Source organism: Amblyraja radiata, chromosome 25, assembly GCF_010909765.2.
Source record: "Amblyraja radiata isolate CabotCenter1 chromosome 25, sAmbRad1.1.pri, whole genome shotgun sequence".
Classification (NCBI taxonomy): domain Eukaryota; kingdom Metazoa; phylum Chordata; class Chondrichthyes; order Rajiformes; family Rajidae; genus Amblyraja; species Amblyraja radiata.
Genome location: NC_045980.1, coordinates 36,731,031 through 36,753,567, shown reverse-complemented (window position 1 = coordinate 36,753,567; position 22,537 = coordinate 36,731,031). Strand labels below are relative to the sequence as shown.

The following is a 22,537-nucleotide window of genomic DNA, read 5'->3' as shown; positions in this document are numbered from 1 at the left end:
CTCCGTGCCCCCACTCTGTACCCCACTCTGTGCCCCCACTGTACCCCCACTCTGTGCCCCACTCTGTACCCCACTCTGTACCCCACTCTGTGCCCCCACTCTGTACCCCACTCTGTACCCCCACTCTGTGCCCCACTCTGTCCCCCACTCCGTCCCCCACTCTGTACCCCACTCTGTGCCCCACCCAGTACACCACTCTGTGCCCCCACTCTGTACCCCACTCTGTACCCCACTCTGTACCCCACTCTGTACCCCACTCTGTACCCCCACTCTGTACCCCCACTCTGTGCCCCACCCTGTACCCCACTCTGTGCCCCACTCTGTACACCACTCTGTACCACCACTCTGTACCCCCACTCTGTACCCCCACTCTGTGCCCCACTCTGTACCCCACTCTGTGCCCCACCCTGTACCCCACTCTGTGCCCCACTCTGTACACCACTCTGTACCCCCACTCCGTCCCCCACTCTGTGCCCCACCCAGTACACCACTCCGTCCCCCACTCTGTACCCCACTCTGTACCCCCACTCCATGCCCCATGCCCCACCCCGTACCCCACTCTGTATCCCCACTCTGTACCCCACTCTGTGCCCCACCCCGTGCCCCACCCCGTGCCCCACTCCGTACCCCCACCCTGTGCCCCACTCTGTGCCCCACCCTGTACCCCACCCTGTACCCCACTCTGTGCCCCACCCCGTGCCCCACTCTGTACCCCACCCTGTGCCCCACTCTGTGCCCCACTCTGTGCCCCACCCCGTGCCCCACTCCGTGCCCCACTCTGTGCCCCACTGTGCCCCACTGTGCCCCACTCTGTGCCCCACTGTGCCCCACTCTGTGCCCCCACTCTGTACCCCACTCTGTACCCCACTCTGTACCCCCACTCTGTACCCCACTGTGCCCCACTCTGTGCCCCACTCTGTGCCTTCTCCCTGTAACCCCTGACACCCGCACTATCTCTGCCTTACATATATCCACTGACTTGTGGCCTCCACAGCCGTCTGTGGCAAAGAATTCCACAGATTCACCACCCTCTGGCTAAAGAAATTCCTCCTCATCTCCTTCCTGAAGGAACGTCCTGTAATGTCCGTGTGACCTGACCATGGTTGCACAGAGCTGCACCGGGCGGGGGTAGGGGGGCCACACTCACGGGGCTGTGGGTCGTGGTCCCGGCGAAGCAGCGGGTAGTACAGGGTGGTCCGAGGAGCTCTCTGTCTGCGGCTGGCTGGTGGGGAACAGCAGCTCCCTGACCCCTGTGTGTGGAGAGAGAAACACGGCTGTGAAAACACGCACACGCATGTACACAACATGCACATATATGTACGGCAGCACTCATACACGCACACACATGCACACACGCTCACAGACACATGTTCACACACATACACTCACACGCACAGTCACACACACACGCACACAGTCACACACACTCACACACTCACACACACGCACATAGTCACACGCACACACTCACACATACTCATGCACACTCACACATAGGCACACACACTCGTACATGCACACTCACACACATGCACACACATAGACACACACACTCAGGCACAGGTACACACACACTCAGGCACAGGTACACACACACTCGCACACACACACGCACACACACACACGCACACGCACACTCGCACACACACACACACACACTCGCACACACACACACTCGCACACACACACGCACACACACACACGCACACACACACACACACGCACACACATAGGCACACACACTTGCACACGCGCACACACACACACGCACACACAGAGGCACACACACACGCACACACGCACACACATAGGCACACACACTTGCACACGCGCACGCACACACACGCACACACAGAGGCACACACACACGCACACACGCACACACATAGGCACACACACACGCACACACTCGCACACACACGCGCACACACTCGCACACACTCACACACACTCGCACACACGCGCACACACGCACACACACGCACACACACACACACACACACACACACACTAATCCAATTACACATTGCCGTTTGTCCTTCCCTGGCAAGCAGATGATAAAGATTGCTCTAAATCTAACATTGTAATATCCTGGGTAGTCAGGGCAATATATTCCTATGAGACAGATGTGAATGTAGGTGCTGGTGACCTGCAGTGTGGCTGCAAGTCAAACACATCCCTGCAGACAGATTGATTTTTTATTAAATTCTCGCAGTGACTGATCAGCAGAAGCAGCGCATACGTCCTCGGGCTATAGACTTGGCCAAAGACCAAGCCGACAACACAAGAATCTCAGAGTCACCGTGAATGAGCGAAGCATGGGTTTAAGGTGAAGGGGAGAAGATTTAATAGGAATCTGAGGGGTAACTTTTCCACACAGAGGGTGGTGGGTGTATGGAACGAGCTGCCAGAGGATAGAGCTGCTGCCTCACAGCGCCAAAGACCTCCCATGCTGTCTATCCATGTGGAGTTTGCACGTTCTCCGTGAGACCGCGTGGGCTTCCTCTTGGGGAAACGTTTCCACGCCAACCAACATGCGCCATCTACACTTGTCCCACCTGTCCGCGTTTGGCCCAATCCCTCCAAACCTGTCCAATCCATGTACCTGTCCAAATGTATTTTAAATGCTGTTATAGCCCACTCAACTACCTCCTCTGGCAGCTCGTTCCATGCACCCACTCTGTACCCCCACTCTGTGTCAAACAGTTGCCCCTCAGGTTCCTATTAAATCTTCCCCCTCTCAGCTTAATCCAATGACTCTTGATTCCACTACTCTGGGAAATATTCTCTTGTGCATTCACCTTATCTATTCTATTCCCCTCACGATCTTCTACAGTTCTATAAGATCACCCCTCATCCTCCTGCGCTCCAAGGTATAAAGTCCTAGCCAGCTCAACCTCTCCCTGTAGCCCAGGATCTTCGAGTCCCGGCAACATCCTCGTCAACCTAGACACAAAATACTGGATTAACTCAGCGGGACAGGCAGCATCTCTGGTGAGAAGGAGCGGGTGACGTTTCGGGTCGAGACCCTTCTTCAGACTTAGAGTCAGGGGAGAGGGAGTCTAGAGATATGGAAGGGTGAGGTGTGAAAAGTAGACTGGAACTGAAGCTGCGTCCCGTCTCGGCCGATGCGTTGTACGTGCGTAGCGGCGGGGAGGTTACGTACCGTACATTTGCCAGACGCTCAGCTGGTCGTGGCGGGGCAGGCGATACTGCAGGGGGTCTCCCACTGGGCCCTGGTAGTACGGTCTCATTATGGACACGTTGGATGAAGAGTGAGGAAGTCCGATGGCGTGGCCAAACTCATGGACCCCCACCGCAAACAGGTCCATCACCTGAACATCTGTAAAGGAAGATCCACACTGCAGTCACAGCCCCTGGTTTAAACCCACAACCCTTATGTCAGGACTGTCTGGGATGTCAGGACTTTCATATGAAGAAAGACTGGATAGACTCGGCTTGTACTCGCTAGAATTTAGAAGATTGAGGGGGGATCTTATAGAAACTTACAAAATTCTTAAGGAGTTGGACAGGCTAGATGCAGGAAGATTGTTCCCGATGTTGGGGAAGTCCAGAACAAGGGGTCACAGTTTAAGGATAAGGGGGAAATCTTTTAGGACCGAGATGAGGAAAACATTTTTCACACAGAGAGTGGTGAATCTGTGGAATTCTCTGCCACAGAAGGTGGTTGAGGCCAGTTCATTGGCTATATTTAAGAGGGAGTTAGATGTGGCCCTTGTGGCTAAAGGGATCAGGGGGTATGGAGAGAAGGCAGGGATGGGATACTGAGTTGGATGATCAGCCATGATCATATTGAATGGCGGTGCAGGCTCGAAGGGCTGAATGGTCTACTCCTGCACCTATTTTCTATGTTTCTATGTCAAACCTGGGCCCCATATCTGAGGAAGGATGTGCCGGCTCTGGAGAGGGTCCAGAGGAGGTTTACAAGAATGATCCCAGGAATGAGCGGGTTAACCTATGATGAGCGTTTGACCTATGAGACACTGGCCTGTACTTACTGGAGTTTAGAAGGTTGAGGGGGGACCTCATTGAAACGTCACCAAATAGTGAAAGGCCTGGATAGAGTGGATGTGGAGAGGATGTTCCCCTAGTGGGAGAGTCTAGGACTAGAGGGCACAGCCTCAGAATTAAAGGACACTCTTTTAGAAAGGAGGTGAGGAAGAATTTCTTTAGTCAGAGGGAACTCATTGCCACAGACGGCTGTGGAGGCCACAAGTCAGTGGATATTTTTAAGGCAGAGATAGATAGATTCTTGATTAGGACGGGTGTCAATGGTTATGAGGAGAAGGCAGGAGAATGGGGTTAGGAGGGAGATATCAGCCACGATTGAATGGTGGAGTAGACTCGATGAGCCCGTTCCTGCTTTCTCCTCATATCCCTTGATTCCTTTCGCCCCAAGAGCTAAATCTCTCTTGAAACATGGGTTTAAGGTGAGGGGGGAAAGATTTAATAGGAACCTGAGGGGCAACCCTTTCACACTAAGGGCGGTGGGTGCATGGAACGAGCTGCCGGAGGAGGTAGTTGCGGCAGGGACTATCACAATGCTTAAGAAACGTTTAGACAGGTACACGGATAGGACAGGTTTGGATGGATATGGGCCAAACACAGGCAGGTGGAACTAGTGTAGATGGGGCATGTTGGCTAGTTTGGGCAAGTCGGGCCGAAGGGCCTGTTTCCACACTGTATCACTGATCTCCATTCCCTTTGTCCTGTTTTCACACCTTGCTTTTCCTTATCTTTGTATCTGCCTCTCTCCTGACATCAGTCTGAAGAAGGGTCTCAACCCAAAATGTTACCCATTCCTTCTCTCCAGAGATGCTGCCTGTCCCGCTGAGTTACCTTATAGGAGATTGAGAGGGGATCTTATAGAAACTTACAAAATTCTTAAGGGGTTGGACAGGCTAGATGCAGGAAGATTGCTCCCGATGTTGGGGAAGTCCAGGACAAGGGGTCACAGCTTAAGGATAAGGGGGAAATCCTTTAAAACCGAGATAAGAAGAACTTTTTTCACACAGAGTGGTGAATCTCTGGAACTCCCTGCCACAGAGGGTAGTCGAGGCCAGTTCATTGGCTATATTTAAGAGGGAGTTAGATGTGGCCCTTGTGGCTAAGGGGATCAGAGGGTATGGAGAGAAGGCAGGTACGGGATACTGAGTTGGATGATCAGCCATGATCACATTGAATGGTGGTGCAGGCTCGAAGGGCCGAATGGCCTCCTCCTGCATTGTCTATTGTCTATAGTCTCAGTTTTTAATGAAAGGTTTTATCTGCCTTTAATGTTATTTCATCATCTTGCGAGCAAAATCCTTCCAAGGAAAGAGATGCGGATTGTGCAGAACTCCACTGAAGTTCAGCTGTAGGTTTCGGAACAAAAACATCAATCTGTTTCTGACATCGATGTGTTGCAGGAAATTGCAAACGGCTAAAGGTTCAACGTGAAGAACCAGTTCTTCGTTCTAACTCAGCAATGAGGTGAGGAGAACCTCTCTCTCGGGAGTTAGTGTGAGTGGTCCCTGGGCTTGGTGTTGGCACGGTGGCGCAGCGGGTAGAGCTGCTGCCTCACAGCGCCACAGACCCCCGTTCCATCCTGACCACGGGTGCTGTCTGTACGGAGTTTGCACGTTCTCCCCGTGACCTGCGTGGGTTTTCTCCGGGTGCTCCGGTTTCCTCCCACACTCCAAAGACGTGCAGGTTTGTAGGTTAATTGGCTTCTGTAAATTGTCCCTAGTGTGTGTGTGTAGGGAGTGGATGAGAAAGTGGGATAGCATGTGTGAACGGGTGATTGTTGATCGGTGGGCCGAAGGGCCTGTTCCCGCAGTGTAACTCGAAACTCTAAAACCTGCTGAGTTCCTCCAGCATCTTGCATTTCCTGCTCTAGATTCCAGCATCTGCAGTTAGTTCCTGGTGTCTCCCTCACCCCCCCCCCCCCCCCCCTCACAGCGCGCGCTCCCTCACCCCCCCCCCGCTGGACATTGAGTGCCTCCCTCGCCCTCTGACCCCTGACCCGGTCGTACCCCTGACCCTGACCCCTCACCTGCGGACCTGAATGACCAGGCCTCATCGTCATCAAAGTGCACCTTCCCCGCCGCAGGGCCGTCTCCGGGGAAGAAGGCGTGAGCCACGGCCCCCCCAGGCCCGTCAAAGGGGTACGCGTCCTGGTGCTGGGCCTTGGAGAAGTCGATCAGGATGTCCGCGTTGTCCCCGGCAACCTCGTGGAAGTTGAGCGGTGCCACGTCGCTCCACACCTTCAGCCCGTAGTACATGAGGGCCCGGATAGTGTCGTGCCCAAGGTGGGGGTCCCGCGGGAACGTACGCACCCTGCAGAGGTACAGCACAGGTACGGCACAGGTACATCACAGGTACACCACAGGTACACCACAGGTACACCCCATCACAGGCACATCACAGGCACATCACAGGCACACCACAGGTACACCACAGGTACACCACAGGTACACCACAGGTACACCACAGCACAGGTACACCACAGGTACACCACAGGTACACCACAGGTACACCACATCACAGGTACACCACAGGTACATCACAGGTACACCACAGCACAGGTACACCACACCACAGGTACACCACAGCACAGGTACACCACAGCACAGGTACACCACAGCACAGGTACACCACAGGTACACCACAGCACAGGTACATCACAGCACAGGTACACCACAGCACAGGTACACCACAGCACAGGTACACCACAGGTACACCACAGCACAGGTACACCACAGCACAGGTACACCACAGCACAGGTACACCACAGCACAGGTACACCACAGCACAGGTACACCACAGCACAGGTACACCACAGCACAGGTACACCACAGGTACACCACAGCACAGGTACACCACAGCACAGGTACACCACAGCACAGGTACACCACAGCACAGGTACACCACAGGTACACCACAGCACAGGTACACCACAGCACAGGTACACCACAGCACAGGTACACCACAGGTACACCACAGCACAGGTACACCACAGGTACACCACAGCACAGGTACATCACAGCACAGGTACACCACACCACAGGTACACCACACCACAGGTACACCACACCACAGGTACACCACATCACAGGTACACCACAGGTACACCACAGCACAGGTACACCACAGGTACACCACAGGTACACCACAGCACAGGTACACCACAGCACAGGTACACCACAGCACAGGTACACCACAGCACAGGTACACCACAGCACAGGTACACCACAGGTACACCACAGCACAGGTACACCACACCACAGGTACACCACAGCACAGGTACACCACACCACAGGTACACCACAGCACAGGTACACCACAGGTACACCACAGGTACACCACAGCACAGGTACACCACAGCACAGGTACACCACAGCACAGGTACACCACAGCACAGGTACGGCACAGGTACAGTACAGCACATGTACATCAGTCCCACCTGCCAGCGTTTGGTCCATATCCCTCCAAACCTGTCCTATCCATGTACCTGTCTAACTGTTTCTTAAACGTTGGGATAGCCCCAGCCTCAACTACGTCCTCCGGCAGCTCTGTCCATACACCCACCTGTGTGAAAAAAGTTGCCCCTCAGATTCCTATTAAATCTTCTCCCCTTCACCTTAAACCTATGTCCTCTGGTCCTCGATTCCCCAACTCTGGGCAAGAGACTCTGTGCATCTACCCAATCTATTCCTCTCATGATTTTATACACCTCTTTGAAGATGTTCCATGGCCCAGATTGAAGGAGGATTTCTGCAGCGTGACGCAGAGTATTAGTTCCAGAGACAGATGGGGGAACGATATGGAATATGATTCACTTTGGCAAGGGAAGAGGGAAGTAGAACATAGTTTAATTGGACAGAGGAGAGCAGTGCGCTATACACATGGCGTTGTTTACCCTTGACCATGAATCACAGCTTGCAGGTGCTGCAGATAATTAGTGATACAAATGCAACGTTTGCCTTTACCGCAAGGCAAACGGAATTTCGTTTGAGTCTCACTGAGGCTCAAATGACAATAAATATTGTAATGTATTGTATTGTAGTGTAAGCTGAGACCAGGGCTCACGGTACACATGACAATTATAATAATAATAATAATACATTTTATTTATGGGCGCCTTTCAAGAGTCTCAAGGACACCTTACAAAAATTTAGCAGGTAGAGGAAAAACATGTAAGGGGAATGAAATAAATAGTAGAGACATGACTAGTACACAAATTAAAGACTGAATTCAATTCAAAACACAATATGAGGCAATTCAAGCACAGATGAAAAGGGAGGGGGACGTGGGGCTAAGGATAGGCAGAGGTGAAGAGATGGGTCTTGAGGCGGGACTGGAAGATGGTGAGGGACACGGAATTGCGGATCAGTTGGGGGAGGGAGTTCCAGAGCCTGGGAGCTGCCCTGGAGAAGGCTCTGTCCCCAAAACTGCGGAGGTTGGACTTGTGGATGGAGAGGAGAACCGGCTGATGTGGATCTGAGGGACCGTGAGGGTTGGTAGGGGGAGAGGAGGTCAGTGAGATATGGGGGGGCCAGATGGTGGAGGGCTTTGTGGGTGAGGATCAGGATTTTGTAGGTGATCCGGTGGGAGATGGGAAGCCAGTGAAGTTGTTTGAGGACTGGAGTGATGTGCCAGGATTTGGTGTGGGTGATGAGTCGGGCGGCTGCGTTCTGGACCAGTTGGAGTCGGTTGATGTAGGTGGAGCTGATGCCAAGGAGAAGTGAGTTGCAATAGTCCAGTCGGGAGGAGATGAAGGCATGGATGAGTCTTTCAGCAGCGGGAGGTGTGAGAGAGGGTCTGATTTTGGCGATGTTGCGAAGGTGAAAGAAGGCGGTTTTAATGACATGGCGGATGTGAGGCTCAAGGGAGAGGGTGGAATCAAAGATCACGCCAAGGTTGCGGGCCTGGGGAGATGGGGAGACAGTGGTGCCGTCGATGGTGAGAGTGGGGTTATTGATTTTGCTGAGTGTGGATTTGAAGCCTATGAGGAGGAATTCTGTCTTATCGCTGTTGAGTTTGAGGAAATTATGTTGCATCCAGGTTTTTATAGCTGACAAACAGGAGTTGATATGGGAGAGGGGGGGGGGGTTGTGGGGGATTTGGTGCCGAGGTAGATCTGGGTGTCATCGGCGTAACAGTGGAAGTCCAGGTTGAAGTGGCGGAGTATCTGACCAAGGGGGAGGATGTAGATGATGAAGAGGAGGGGGCCGAGTACGGAGCCTTGGGGAACGCCTTGAGTGACTGTGGCTGTAGCAGAGGTGTGGTTGTGGAGAGACAATAAACTCACAGACTCAAGGGTGTGAGGTTGGGCCAGGCTAGGACTTTATTCCATGGAGCGCAGGAGGATGAGGATAATCTTATAGAGGTGCACAAAATCATGAGGGGAATAGATTTAGTTTAGAGATACAGCGCGGAAACAGGCCCTTCGACCCACCGGGTCCGTGCCAACCAGCGATCCCCGCACATCCTACACCCACTAGGGACAATTTGTACATTCACCAAGCGAATTAACCTACAAACCTGCACGTCTTTGGAGACAATGCACAGAAAAGGTGAATGGAGAAGGGGAATGAAGAACCAGAGGACATGGGTTTAAGGTGAGAGGGGAAAGATTTAATAGGAACCCGCCCGCAAAGTTGATTTCAGGCTTTTGTACCCCCTGCCCAATGAGAAAGGGAAGAAGAGGGAGTGACTGAGGTGTGAGTGATCTCTGCTTTCCTGAGGCAGTGTGAAATGCTGGGATTGTAGATAGACACAAGGTGCTGGAGTAACTCACATGGACACGCATCGTTTCAGGTCCGAGCCCTTCTTCAGATGTCCCGACTAGAAACGTCACCTATCCATGTTCTCCACAGATGCTGCCTGACCCGCTGAGTTACTCCAGCACTATGTGAAACGTCACCTATCCATGTTCTCCACAGATGCTGCCTGACCTGCTGAGTTACTCCAGCACTATGTGAAACGTCACCTATCCATGTTCTCCACAGATGCTGCCTGACCCGCTGAGTTACTCCAGCACTCTGTGAAACGTCACCTATCCATGTTCTCCACAGATGCTGCCTGACCTGCTGAGTTACTCCAGCACTCTGTGTCTATCTTGGGCGGAAACAGGCCCTTTGGCCCATTGAGTCTATACCGACCAGCGATCACCTAGTACACACGCACTATCCTACACACACCAATGACAATTTACTATTTACAGAAGTCAATTAACCTACAAACCTGCACGTCTTTGGCGTGTGGGAGGAAACCGGAGCGCACGGAGAAAACCCACGCAGGTCACGGGGAGAACGTGCAAACTCCGTACAGGCAGCGCCTGTGGTCAGGATCGAACCTGGGTCTCTGGCGCTGCGAGGCAGCAGCTCTACCCGCTGCACCACCGTGCTGTACTGATTATCCTGAGTCACCGTCCCACAACCAGAGAGCGGTCCTGAACTACTATCTACCTCATTGGTGACCCTGGGACTATCTTTGATCGGACTTTACCTTTCACTAATCTTTATCTTTCCCTTTATCATGTATCTGTGCACTGTGGGCATCTCCACTGGAATCATGTGTCTCTACGCTGACTGGATAGCACGCAACAGAAGCTTGTCACTGTACCTCGGTACACGGGACAATAAACTAGACTGAGCTGATGTAGTACAGCAAGTTGCACCAGGGTCAGGGACACACACACACACACACACACACACACACACACGGCTGGACATTTACCTCCATGACAGGTTCCTCTTGTTCCACTTAGTGCCGGGATGGACCGCTCTCTTGCGGTTGCCCGTGTCAGAGTCGGCCACGTCGGGCAGAGAGCAGCGTGGGGTCTTCATCAATGATAGCGTTGCCTCATCTAGAACTCAAACATGTCAGCAGCTTCACTCCAATGTCAACGGGTGGAGGGGTGGGGGCAGGTCAATAATGGCTGGGTCCCTCACACAGGGTCACCTTCTCTGTCCCCCACCCCCACCCCCACCCACACCCCACACCCCACACCCCCATCCTCACCCACACCCCACACCCCCACCCACAGCCTGACCCCTCACCCCACCCTCACCCCCACCCTCACCCTCACCCCCACCCTCACCCACACCCCACACCCCCACCCACAGCCTGACCCCTCACCCCCACCCTCACCCCCACCCTCACCCTCACCCCCACCCCCACCCACAACCCCACCCACAGCCTGACCCCTCACCCCCACCCTCACCCCCACCCTCACCCTCACCCCCCCCCCCCCCCCCACCCTCACCCTCACCCCCACCCTCACCCTCACCCTCACCCCCACCCCCACCCTCACCCCCACCCACACCCTCACCCCCACCCACACCCCACCCACAGCCTGACCCAGTCTCACCCACACCCACACCCTCACCCACACCCTCACCCACAGCCTGACCCCTCACCCCCACCCTCACCCTCACCCCCACCCACACCCCACCCACAGCCTGACCCCTCACCCCCACCCTCACCCACAGCCTAACCCCACAACCCCACCCCACCCTCACCCTCACCCCCACCCACACCCACACCCTCACCCTCACCCTCACCCCCACCCACACCCCCACCCTCACCCTCACCCCCACCCCCACCCTCACCCCCACCCACACCCCACCCACAGCCTGACCCCTCACCCCCACCCTCACCCTCACCCCCACTCCCACCCACACCCCCACCCACAGCCTGACCCCTCACCCCTCACCCCCACCCTGACCCCTCACCCCCACCCTCACCCCAACCCCCACCATCACCTTCACCCCCACTCTCACCCTCACTCCCACCCCCACCCTCACCCCCACCCACAGCCTAACCCCTCACACCCACCCAACCCACCCCCCCCTCACACCCACCCCCACCCCCCACAAACATACCCTCACCCCCCACCCACAGGCCCCCCACAACATGGATAGGTGACGTTTCACAGAGTGCTGGAGTAACACAGCGGGTCAGGCAGCATCTGTGGAGAACATGGATAGGTGACGTTTCACAGAGTGCTGGAGTAACTCAGCGGGACAGGCAGCATCTGTGGAGAACATGGATAGGTGACGTTTGGGGTCAAGACCCTTCTTCAGTCTGAAGAAGCTTTTTGTGTCTATCTGCGGAGATCAGTTTAACTTGGTATGTTCAGCACGGGCCATGTGGGCCGAAGGGCGTGTTGCCGTACGGTTCAACACTGCTATGTGTTTTACAAGTTCTCTCTCGCTATAGAATGACAATGGATATTTGACCTGTTAGTGCACACAAGTGGATGTGATGTTGGGCTCTTTGTAAAATAGTTTACTCATAACATTTGTCCCTGTGTATGAAAAATAATCTCTACAGTCAGTTCCACGGGCAGACTGCAGCTTCCAGTCACTCCCTCTCCATAGTTGCTGCCTGACCAGCGAATTAGTGAAAGGCCTGGATAGAGTGGATGTGGAGAGGATGGGAGAGTCTAGGACTAGAGGTCACAGCCTCAGAATTAAAGGACATTCCTTTAGGAAGGAGATGAGGAGGAATTTCTTTAGTCAGAGGGTGGTGAATCTGTGGAATTCTTTGCCATAGACGGCTGTGGAGGCCACAAGTCAGTGGATATATTTAAGGCAGAGGTAGATAGATTCTTGATTAGTGCGGGTGTCAGGGGTTATGGGGAGAAGGCTGGAGAATGGGGTTAGGACTGAGAGATAGATCAGCCATGATTGAATGGCGGAGTAGACTTGATGGGCCGAATCAATCAATGAACCCCAGTGGGAGGTTGGTCGGGAGGTTGTGTTTCAGGCCCCTCCCTACCTATCAGGCCGTTGATCTCGAGTCCTGCAAATCTCTGCATGGCTTTGATGGCCTCAGTCAAAGCCTCTTGCATCTGGAGCTGGCCCACAGCATCGGGGGGCGGTAGGTAGCCAAACCTGGTCAGCCAGTCCTGTGGGAAGAAACCAGGACCTTATTGTAACACGGCAGGGACTGGCCGCCCCAGACACGACAAGCCCCCCACAGCAACACGTCCACACACACATCTACACCCCCACACCCACACCCACCCAAACCCCCACCCACATCTTCACCCCCCACCCACATTTACACCCACGTCCACACCCACACCCCCACTGGCCACAAACTCTTTGAATCACTTCCCTCTGGAAGGCAACTCCAGACTGTCAAAGCTGCCACAGCCAGACATAAACAGCTTTGTTCCACGAGCAGTAGCTCTACTCAATAACCAAATATCTGTAGCCTCCTTTTGATCTGGTATTTTATTTAATTCACATGTTTAATCGATAATGTTTTATTATTAATGTTTTATGTTCTATGTGTCATTCCTAACTGTCACTGCATGTCATCTTGTCACTTGCGGGCGGAGCACCAAGGCAAATTCCTTGTATGGGAATACTTGGCCAATAAACTTATTCATTCACTCATCTATTTATCTATCGTTGGAGAAGCTCTCCTCCTCTCTCCGATGAGAGTTCTGCCCTTTCCCTAACCAGTCTGATGAAGGGTCTCGACCCGAAACGTCACCCATTCCTTCTCTCCACAGATGCTGCCTGTCCCGCTGAGTTATTCCTTCTACCTTTGAGTTAAACCAGCACCTGTAGTTCTTTCCTACACAGGTTGGAGGTCTATCTGGGGCAAGGTAGTCGGGTTGGTGAGAGAGAGAGAGGAATGGGTGCTGAGGTAGGTCTACACATCTCCAGCTCCAGACAGGTCACTTGCACAAACGCTGCAGATAAAAGCTCAGCAGGGGAAAGGTCTACTCGTTACAATATTATTCTGCTGAAACTAATCCAATCATTACCCTTTTTAAATCATTCAGCTTAAGGGATCTTGTGGCCAGATATGAAAGTGATTTATTTCCAGGTTCAGTTATTAAATTATTGATCTCCTTAAGAGCACAACGGCAGACAGGGAGGGAGAGGCAGACAGCCGGGCGACGGACAGAGAGACTGGGGCGAGCGAGAGGCTGGTTAGAGGCTGGCCGCTACTCAGACTGTCGACAGATCGCAGTGAGTGTCTACTGTGCCTGCTCACAGACTCCGGTCACCCTAAAACCACAACGTATTACACAGTGAAACGTAGAAACATCGACAATAGGTGGAGGAGTAGTAGGCCATTCGGCCCTTCAAGCCAGCTCCGCCATTCAATGTGATCATCCACAATGTACCCCGTTCCTGCTTTCTCCCCCCTATCCCTTGATTCCGTTAGCCCTAACAGCTAAATCTAACTTTCTATTGAAAACATCCGGTGAATCGGCCTCCACCGCCCTCTGTGGCAGAGATTTCCACAGACTCACAACTCTCCGGGTGAAAACGTTTTTCCTCATCTCAGTCCTAAATGGCCGACCCCTTATTCTTAAACTGTGTGGCCCCTGGTTCTGGACTCCCCCAACATTGGGAACATGGGAAGGCCAGCTGAGATTAACACTGGCAAACGTTCATAAGATACAGGAGCATAATTAGGCCATTCGGCCCATCGAGTCTGCCCCGCCATTCTATCATGGCAGTTCTACTTGTCACTCTCATGGATGGGACAGGTTTAGAGAGATACGGGCCAAACGCAGGCAAGTGGGACTCATGTAGATGGGGCACGTTGGTCGGTGTGGGCAAGTTGGGCCGAATTGCCTGTTTCCATGCTGTATATCTCTAATCCCATTCTCCCCATTACCCCTGACACCTACACTAATCATCAGCCTATCAACCTCCCCAGTGAAAATATCCACTGACTTGTGGCCTCCACAGCTGCCTGTGGCAAATAATTCCACAGATTCACCGCCCTGTGGCTAAAGAAATTCCTCCTCATCCCCTTCCTAAAGGAACGTCCTTTAATTCTGAGGCTGTGCCCTCTGGTCCTAGACTCTCCCACTAGTGGAAACATTCTCTCCACATCCACTCTATCCAAGCCTTTCATTATTTGATAGATGTATCGGATGGACAGTTCAGAACCGCCTTGGGGGACATTATAGCAGAGTTATTATTCATTAATGGAACCATTATAAGCCAGTACTGTCCACCTATCTCCACCCCTGTTGCAACGGCGTCTGTGACTGATGTTAGCGCGCCAGAGAGCACTGGTCTGGAACTGATTCAGGATCCTATGGTACAGGATATAGGTTCTAACTCAATTCTCATTCCCTCCTGAAGGGTACATTGTAAACCGGACGCGATCTCAGGATCAGTTGGCTTCAGGGAACTGGGATAACAGATGTGTGATTAATGGATTGATAAACCCAGCTCTGGTCAACGTCACAGGAAGACAGACACGTCCTCGAATCAACTGTAAACCAGAATTAGATACGAACAAAATCGCAGATGTAACGAGGTTATTCGAGCAGGGACACGAGCGAATTCACACGCGGGCAGCGGCGGGCGCAGCGGGTAGAGCTGCCACCTCACAGCGCCAGAGACCCGGGTTCCATCCTGACTATGGGTGCTGTCCGTGTGGAGTTTGCACGTTCTCCCCGTGGCCTGCGTGGGTTTTCTCCGGGTGCTCCGGTTTCCTCCCACACTCCAAAGACGTGCGTGTTTGCAAGTTAATTGGGAATTTGTCCCTTGTGTGTGTGTAGGATAGTGCTGGCGTACGGGATGATCACTGGTCAGCATGGACTCGGTGGGCCGAAGGGCCTGTTTCCTCGATGGATCCCTAAACTAAACGTCTTGTGAGCGCCCATAATGAAGGCGTTAAGGCCACATGGAAATGCGCGCCGGTGAACTTTATTCTTGGGAACAAATGGATTAATTTAAACTTGCATTGAAAAGGCAAATCCTATTATAACCAGTGATACACAAAAATGCTGGAGAAACTCAGCGGGTGCAGCAGCATCTATGGAGCGAAGGAAATAGGTGACATTTCGGGCTGAAACCCTTCTTCAGACTATTATAACCAGTGATACATCAGATGCACTGCCAGGTTTGGGGAAAAAACTCAGAGAGTTGTGACCCCAGTTAATAAAACATGTGTGGGCAGGCAAGACACTGTGATGGAGGCAGAGGTTGAGGGAGGAACAGCTTTACTGTCCAGCAAACTCACTTGATACAACCTGCAAGCTGACATGAACACACCTAGTCGGCCAAAGGTCTACTCCTTCAAGACTAACATCACCTTACTGGGGGCAGGCACCTCACTGAAACCCCCAATCCCACACTCCAGGCGTACAGCTTTGTAGCTTAATTGGCTTGGTATAATTGTAACATTGCCCCTAGTGTGTGTGTAGGATAGTGCTAAACCCTGGATAAACAAAGAGGAAGCCTCCATTGTGTCCGGAAACGTGGCCGTCGGGCAGGACTTCAGGTCAGAATGAAGCGCAGGGGACTTCGGCCCCCTCTCCCTACTATCCTACTGGCTAATGTACAGTCCCTTGAAAACAAAGTGGAGGACTTAAGGGCAAGACTGCTTTATCAAAGGGAGCTGAGGGAATGCTCTGTGTTCTGTTTCACAGAGACATGGCTCACCCCCAGCTCCCCAGACTCAGCGGTCCAGCCTGAAGGGTTCTCCATCCACCGCATGGACCGTACCCTGGCATCTGGGAAAGGGAGAGGAGGGGGCGTCTGCCTCATGGTCAACTCTGCGTGGTGTTCCGACGTGGCAGTCCTGTCCAACTCCTGCTCTCCACACCTCGAACATCTGGTGGTGAAGTGCCGTCCCTTCTACCTCCCGAGAGAATTCACCTCCGTTATCCTGACCGCGGTCTACATCCCACCCCAGGCAGACGTCCGTCTGGCACTGGAGGAGCTGCACGCCGTGGCCAACAAACACCAGACGTCTTACCCCGAGGCATTTACCACCATTGCTGGGGACTTCAATAAGGCGAACCTCAAGAAATCACTCCCCAACTTCCACCAACATGTCTCCTGCTGCACCAGAGGACCTAACACCCTCGACCACTGCTACACCACCATCAAGAATGCCTATCGTTCTATCCCTCGCCCTCACTTCGGTAAGTCCGACCATACCGCGGTGCTGCTTCTTCCTGCCTACAAGCAGCAATTAAAGAGCGCACCCCCAGAAGTGAGGGCAGCACAGAGCTGGTCGGGGGGGGGGGGGGGCCGAAGAACAACTCCAGGACTGTTTGGAGTCTGTAGACTGGGCAATGTTCAAGGACTCGGCAACGGACTTGAACGAATATGCCACAGTCGTTACAGACTTCATAAAGAAATGTGTGGAGGACTGCATCCCTACAAAAACCTTCCGAGTGTTTCCCAATCAGAAACCTTGGATGAACTTTGAGATCCGCACTCTCCTGAAGTCCAGACACAGGGCATTCACCTCCAACGATACAGTGGCCTACATGAAGACCAGATACGACCTTGGTAAAGCCATCAAAAAGGCCAAAAGGGACTTCTGCTCCAAACTGGAGGACGAGACAGATGTTCGGCAGCTGTGGCAGGGTCTGAATGCAATCACCTCCTACAAGGCAAAACCAGGAGGCAGCTCGAATGCCGGTGTAACATCACTCCCTGACGAGCTCAATGCGTTTTACGCACGCTTTGACAGGGAGAATGCTGATGTGCCTTCCCGATCCCCCATTCGCTGCGATGGCATTTCAGTCTCAGTCACAGAGGCCGATGTCAGGAAATCCTTCAGAGGGGTGAACCCCCGAAAAGCACCTGGTCCTGATGGTATACCCGGTCGTGTTCTAAAAACCTGTGCGGACCAACTGGCGGGAGTTTTTACGGACATTTTCAACCTCTCACTTCTGAGGTCTGAGGTCCCCACCTGCTTTAAAAGGGCATCAATTATACTGGTGCCCAAGAAGAGTAAGGTGACGTGCCTCAATGACTATCGACTAGTGGCACTAACGCCGGTGGTGATGAAGTGCTTTGAGAGGTTGATCATGGAGCAAATCAACTCCTACATCGACAAAAACCTGGACCCACTGCAGTTCGCGTACCGCCACAACAGATCAACGGTGGATGCGATCTCGCTGGCCCTCCACTCCGCACTGGACCACTTGGACAACAAAAACTCATATGTCAGGCTGTTATTCATTGATTACAGCTCGGCATTTAACACAATCATCCCCTCCAAACTGGTTACCAAACTCGCAGAACTGGGTCTCTGCGCATCCCTCTGCAACTGGATCCTCGACTTCCTCGTCCACAGACCACAGTCTGTTCGTATTGGTGGAAATGTGTCAGCCTCAATAACAATCAGCACGGGAGCACCTCAAGGCTGCGTGCTCAGCCCCCTGCTGTACTCACTCTATACCCATGACTGCGTAGCGAACCACAGTGCGAACTCCATCATCAAGTTCGCTGACGACACCACTATTGTGGGGCGTATCACTGATGGGGATGAGTCAGAGTACAGAAGAGAGATCGAGCAACTGTCCATATGGTGCCAGCGCAATAACCTGGCCCTCAACACCAGCAAAACCAAGGAACTGATTGTAGACTTTGGAAGGAGTAGGAGGGGGACCCACAGCCCCATTTATATCAACGGGTCGATGGTTGAAAGGGTCAAGAACTTCAAATTCCTGGGCGTGCACATCTCTGAAGATCTTTCCTGGTCCGAGAACACTAACGCAATTATCAAAAAAGCTCATCAGCGCCTCTACTTACTGAGAAGATTACGGAGAGTCGGATTGTCAAGGAAGACTCTCTCTAACTTCTACAGGTGCACAGTCGAGAGCATGCTGACCGGTTGCATCGTGGCTTGGTTCGGCAATTTGAGCGCCCTGGAGAGGAAAAGACTACAAAAAGTAGTAAACACTGCCTAGTCCATCATCGGCTCTGACCTCCCTTCCATCGAGGGGATTTATCGCAGTCGCTGCCTCAAAAAGGCTGGCAGTATCATCAAAGACCCACACCATCCTGGCCACACACTCATCTCCCTGCTACCTTCAGGTAGAAGGTACAGGAGCCTGAAGACTGCAACAACCAGGTTCAGGAATAGCTACTTCCCCACAGCCATCAGGCTATTAAACTTGGCTCGGACAAAACTCTGATTATTAGCAACCACTTTCTGTTATTTGCACTACCAGTTTATTTATTCATGTGTGTATATATTTATATCATGGTATATGGACACATTTATCTGTTTTGTAGTAAATGCCTACTATTTTCTGTGTGCTTAAGCAAAGCAAGAATTTCATTGTCCTATACAGGGACACATGACAATAAACTCACTTGAACTTGAACTAGAGTGGATGTGGAGAAGATGTTTCCACAAGTGGGAATTCCTTCTGCAGTTGTACAGGGCCCTAGTGAGACCACACCTGGAGTATTGTGTGCAGTTCTGGTCTCCAAATTTGAGGAGGGACATTCTTGCTATTGAGGGAGTACAGCGTAGGTTTACAAGGTTAATTCCCAGGATAGCGGGACTGTCATATGCTGAGAGAATGGAGCAGCTGGGCTTGTACACTCTGGAGTTTAGAATGATGAGAGGGGATCTGATTGAAACATATAAGATTATTAAGGGATTGGAAACGCTAGAGGCAGGGAACATGTTCCCGATGTTGGGGGGAGTCCAAAACCAGGGGCCACAGTTTAAGAGTAAGGGGTCGGCCATTTAGAACGGAGATGAAGAAAAACCTTTTCACACAAAGAGTTGTGAGTCTGTGGAATTCTCTGCCTCAGAGGGCGGTGGGAGGCGAATTTCCTGGATGCTTTCAAGTGAGAGTTAGATAGAGCTCTTAAAGATAGTGGAGTCATAGAAACATAGAAAATAGGTGCAGGAGTAGGCCATTCGGCCCTTCGAGCCTGCACCGCCATTCAATAGGATCATGGCTGAGTCAGGGGATATGGGGAGAAGGCAGGAAAGGGGTACTGATTGAGAATGATCAGCCATGATCACATTGAATGGTGGTGCAGGCTCGAAGGGCTGAATGGCCTCTAATCCTGCACCTGTTACCTCTAATACCTAGACTTGAAACACAACACGTTTAATTCCCGAGTGGAAGGTGTAGTTTGTCAAAGTGTTGGCTCATTGCCATGAATATTGATGATTACAATGTAAGATTGTAGATAGACAACAATTAGATGTTGGCGTGTGCACGCTCTCCCCGTAACTTGCGTGGGTTTTCTCCGGTTTCCTCCCACACTGCAAACACATGCAGGTTGGTGGGTTAATTGGCTTTGTGTAAATGTAAAAGAATTGTCCCTAGGTTTTTGGTTGTTCCATTTGCAGCAGGTTTTAATCAAACTCTCACCAGCGATCACCTTCCTTTCATGATACTTGAATCAGTGACATTTTACAAAAGCAGCAATCAATGGGGAACAATCAGCCCTTAGTGTGAATGTTGGTCACACTGGAGTTGGTGAGTTTGTAGTTACACCATGCCCTCTGATGAAGGGCTAAGAGTGAAGCATGGCAGAGATTATCTGCTTCCCGAGTTTTAATAAAATCAAACTCGTGGTAAGCACGGAGAATGTACGTAGCGGGTACATCGGAGCTCGGGGACGTCTCTTAGCGGCTCGTAACGCTAACGGCAGGTACTCGGGAAGACTCGCTAACGGCAGGTAAGCACGGGAAGACTCGTGAAGATTTTTCAACATGATGGAAAATGTCCACGAGAGCCCCGAGTACCGACGAGTGGCCATTACCGTAAATCTCCGAGTTCGAATCAGGGCAAACTCGGGAGAGCTCTTGGAATAAACTCGTACCGTGGGACAGGGCTAGGCTGATGTTATTGGGAGATTCGACAACAATCTGTAGCACAGGAGCAGATGGTGAAAGAAAGTGAGAACCATTCTCCTTCTACATATTCCGATCCACACACTCGGAATCATTTACACTTACACCAAAGCCAATTAACCTACAAACCTGCACGTCTTTGGAGTGTGGGAGGAAACCGGAGCACCCGGAGAAAACCCACGCACGCGGGTCACGGGGAGAACGTGCAAACTCCGTACAGACAGCACCGGTGGGCAGGATTGAACCCGGGTCTCTGGCGCTGTGAGGCAGCAGCTCTACCCGCTGCGCCACTGTGCCGCCCAATAATACAATCGGTAGAATTGCTGCCTCACAGCGACAGTGACCTGGGTTCGATCCTGACTATCGGTGCTGCCTGTATGGAGTTTGCACGTTCTCCCCGTGACCTGCGTGGGTTTTCACCAAGACATTCGGTTTCCTCCCACACACTGAAGACGTGCAGGTTTGTAGGTAAATTTGCTTGTTATAGGTGTAAATTGTCCCTAGTGTGTGTAGGATAGTGCTAGTAAGCGGGAATCGCTGGTCGGCACCAACTCGATGGGCCGAAGGGCCTGTTTCTGCGCTGGATCTCTAAACTAAAAAACTAAACAACATTTACGAGACATTTTGACAGGTACATGGATAGGACTGGTTTAGGGGGATACGGGCCAATAGGGACAGGAGGGACTCGTGTAGATTGGTCAGAATGGACAAGTTGGGCCGAAGGGCCTGTTTCCTTGCTGTGTGACTGAGAATCTAAGTGAGTGAAGGAGAGAAGCCAGGAGTGAACTCTGCAATTTGCCCAATTACCAAGAGTTGTTAATTAAGTTAAGTGGGTAATTACGTTTGAGAATATTTGAACTGTCAGCAGGATAATGTACTCAGTAATCACCAGGGTAATATCAGGTAGACAGCGTCCAAATCACAATCGCTGACTCAGAGCTGAGCAGCCCACGGGACCCTCAGTAAGCCACACACTCACGCTGATCATTCCCCTCGAGGTTTACACTGAAAGATCCAGCACAGAAACTGGCCCTTCGGCCCATTGAGTCCGTGCCGGCCAGCGATCCCCACACACACTAGTTCTATGTTGTTCCGCTTCCTCATCCGCTCCCCATGCACTGGGGACAATTTACAGAGGACAGTTTACCGCAGGTTCAGTTTAGAGATACAGCGTGGAAACAGGCCCTTCGGCCCAGCGAGTCCGTGCCGACCAGCGAGCCCCGCACACTAACACTATCCCACACACACACACGAGAGATAATTTACACTTACACCAAGCCAATTAACCTACAAACCTGCACGTCTTTGGAGTGTGGGAGGAAACCGGAGCACCCAGAGAAAACCCACGCAGGTCACGGGGAGAACGTGCAAACTCCACACAGGCAGCACCCGAGGTCAGGATCGAACCTGGGTCTCCAGCGCTGTGAGGCAGCAGCTCTACCCGCTGCGCCGTCCTCTTACATTCTGACAGTGAAAACTAGTCCTCATTCAAAGAAACTCTAAAATGGATTTTATAATATCCTGGATTTCATCGCTGTTATCTCAGTCCAGATCAACACGACTGGTGCACAACCCAGAGCTAGTTCACAAGTTATAGGAGTAGAATTAGGCCATTCGGCCCATCAAGAATCTATCTATCTCTGCCTTAAAAATATCCACTGACTTGTGGCCTCCACAGCCGTCTGTGGCAAAGAATTCCACAGATTCACCACCCTCTGGCTAAAGAAATTCCTCCTGCATAAACTGCACACACACACACACACGTACACACGCACACACACACACGCGCACACACACATACGCACACACACACACACGTACACACGCACACACGCACACACGTACACACGCACACACGTACACACACACACGTACACACGCACATACATACACACACACGTACACACACACG

The 22,537-nt window shown here is 52.3% G+C and overlaps 1 protein-coding gene across 1 annotated transcript in view; it reads right to left on the bottom strand.

Annotated features, from left to right (window-relative positions):
• mmp17 (matrix metallopeptidase 17) overlaps window positions 1-22,537 on the bottom strand; it is a 44,489-nt gene that overhangs the window by 6,479 nt on the left and 15,473 nt on the right. The window contains exons 3-7 of the mRNA XM_033043921.1: window positions 12,790-12,919; window positions 10,744-10,873; window positions 6,056-6,339; window positions 3,167-3,343; window positions 1,148-1,250 (exon numbers count right to left, since the gene is read on the bottom strand). Coding sequence (XP_032899812.1) covers window positions 1,148-1,250; window positions 3,167-3,343; window positions 6,056-6,339; window positions 10,744-10,873; window positions 12,790-12,919 — 824 coding nt within the window. The remainder of the gene's footprint in view (window positions 1-1,147; window positions 1,251-3,166; window positions 3,344-6,055; window positions 6,340-10,743; window positions 10,874-12,789; window positions 12,920-22,537) is intronic.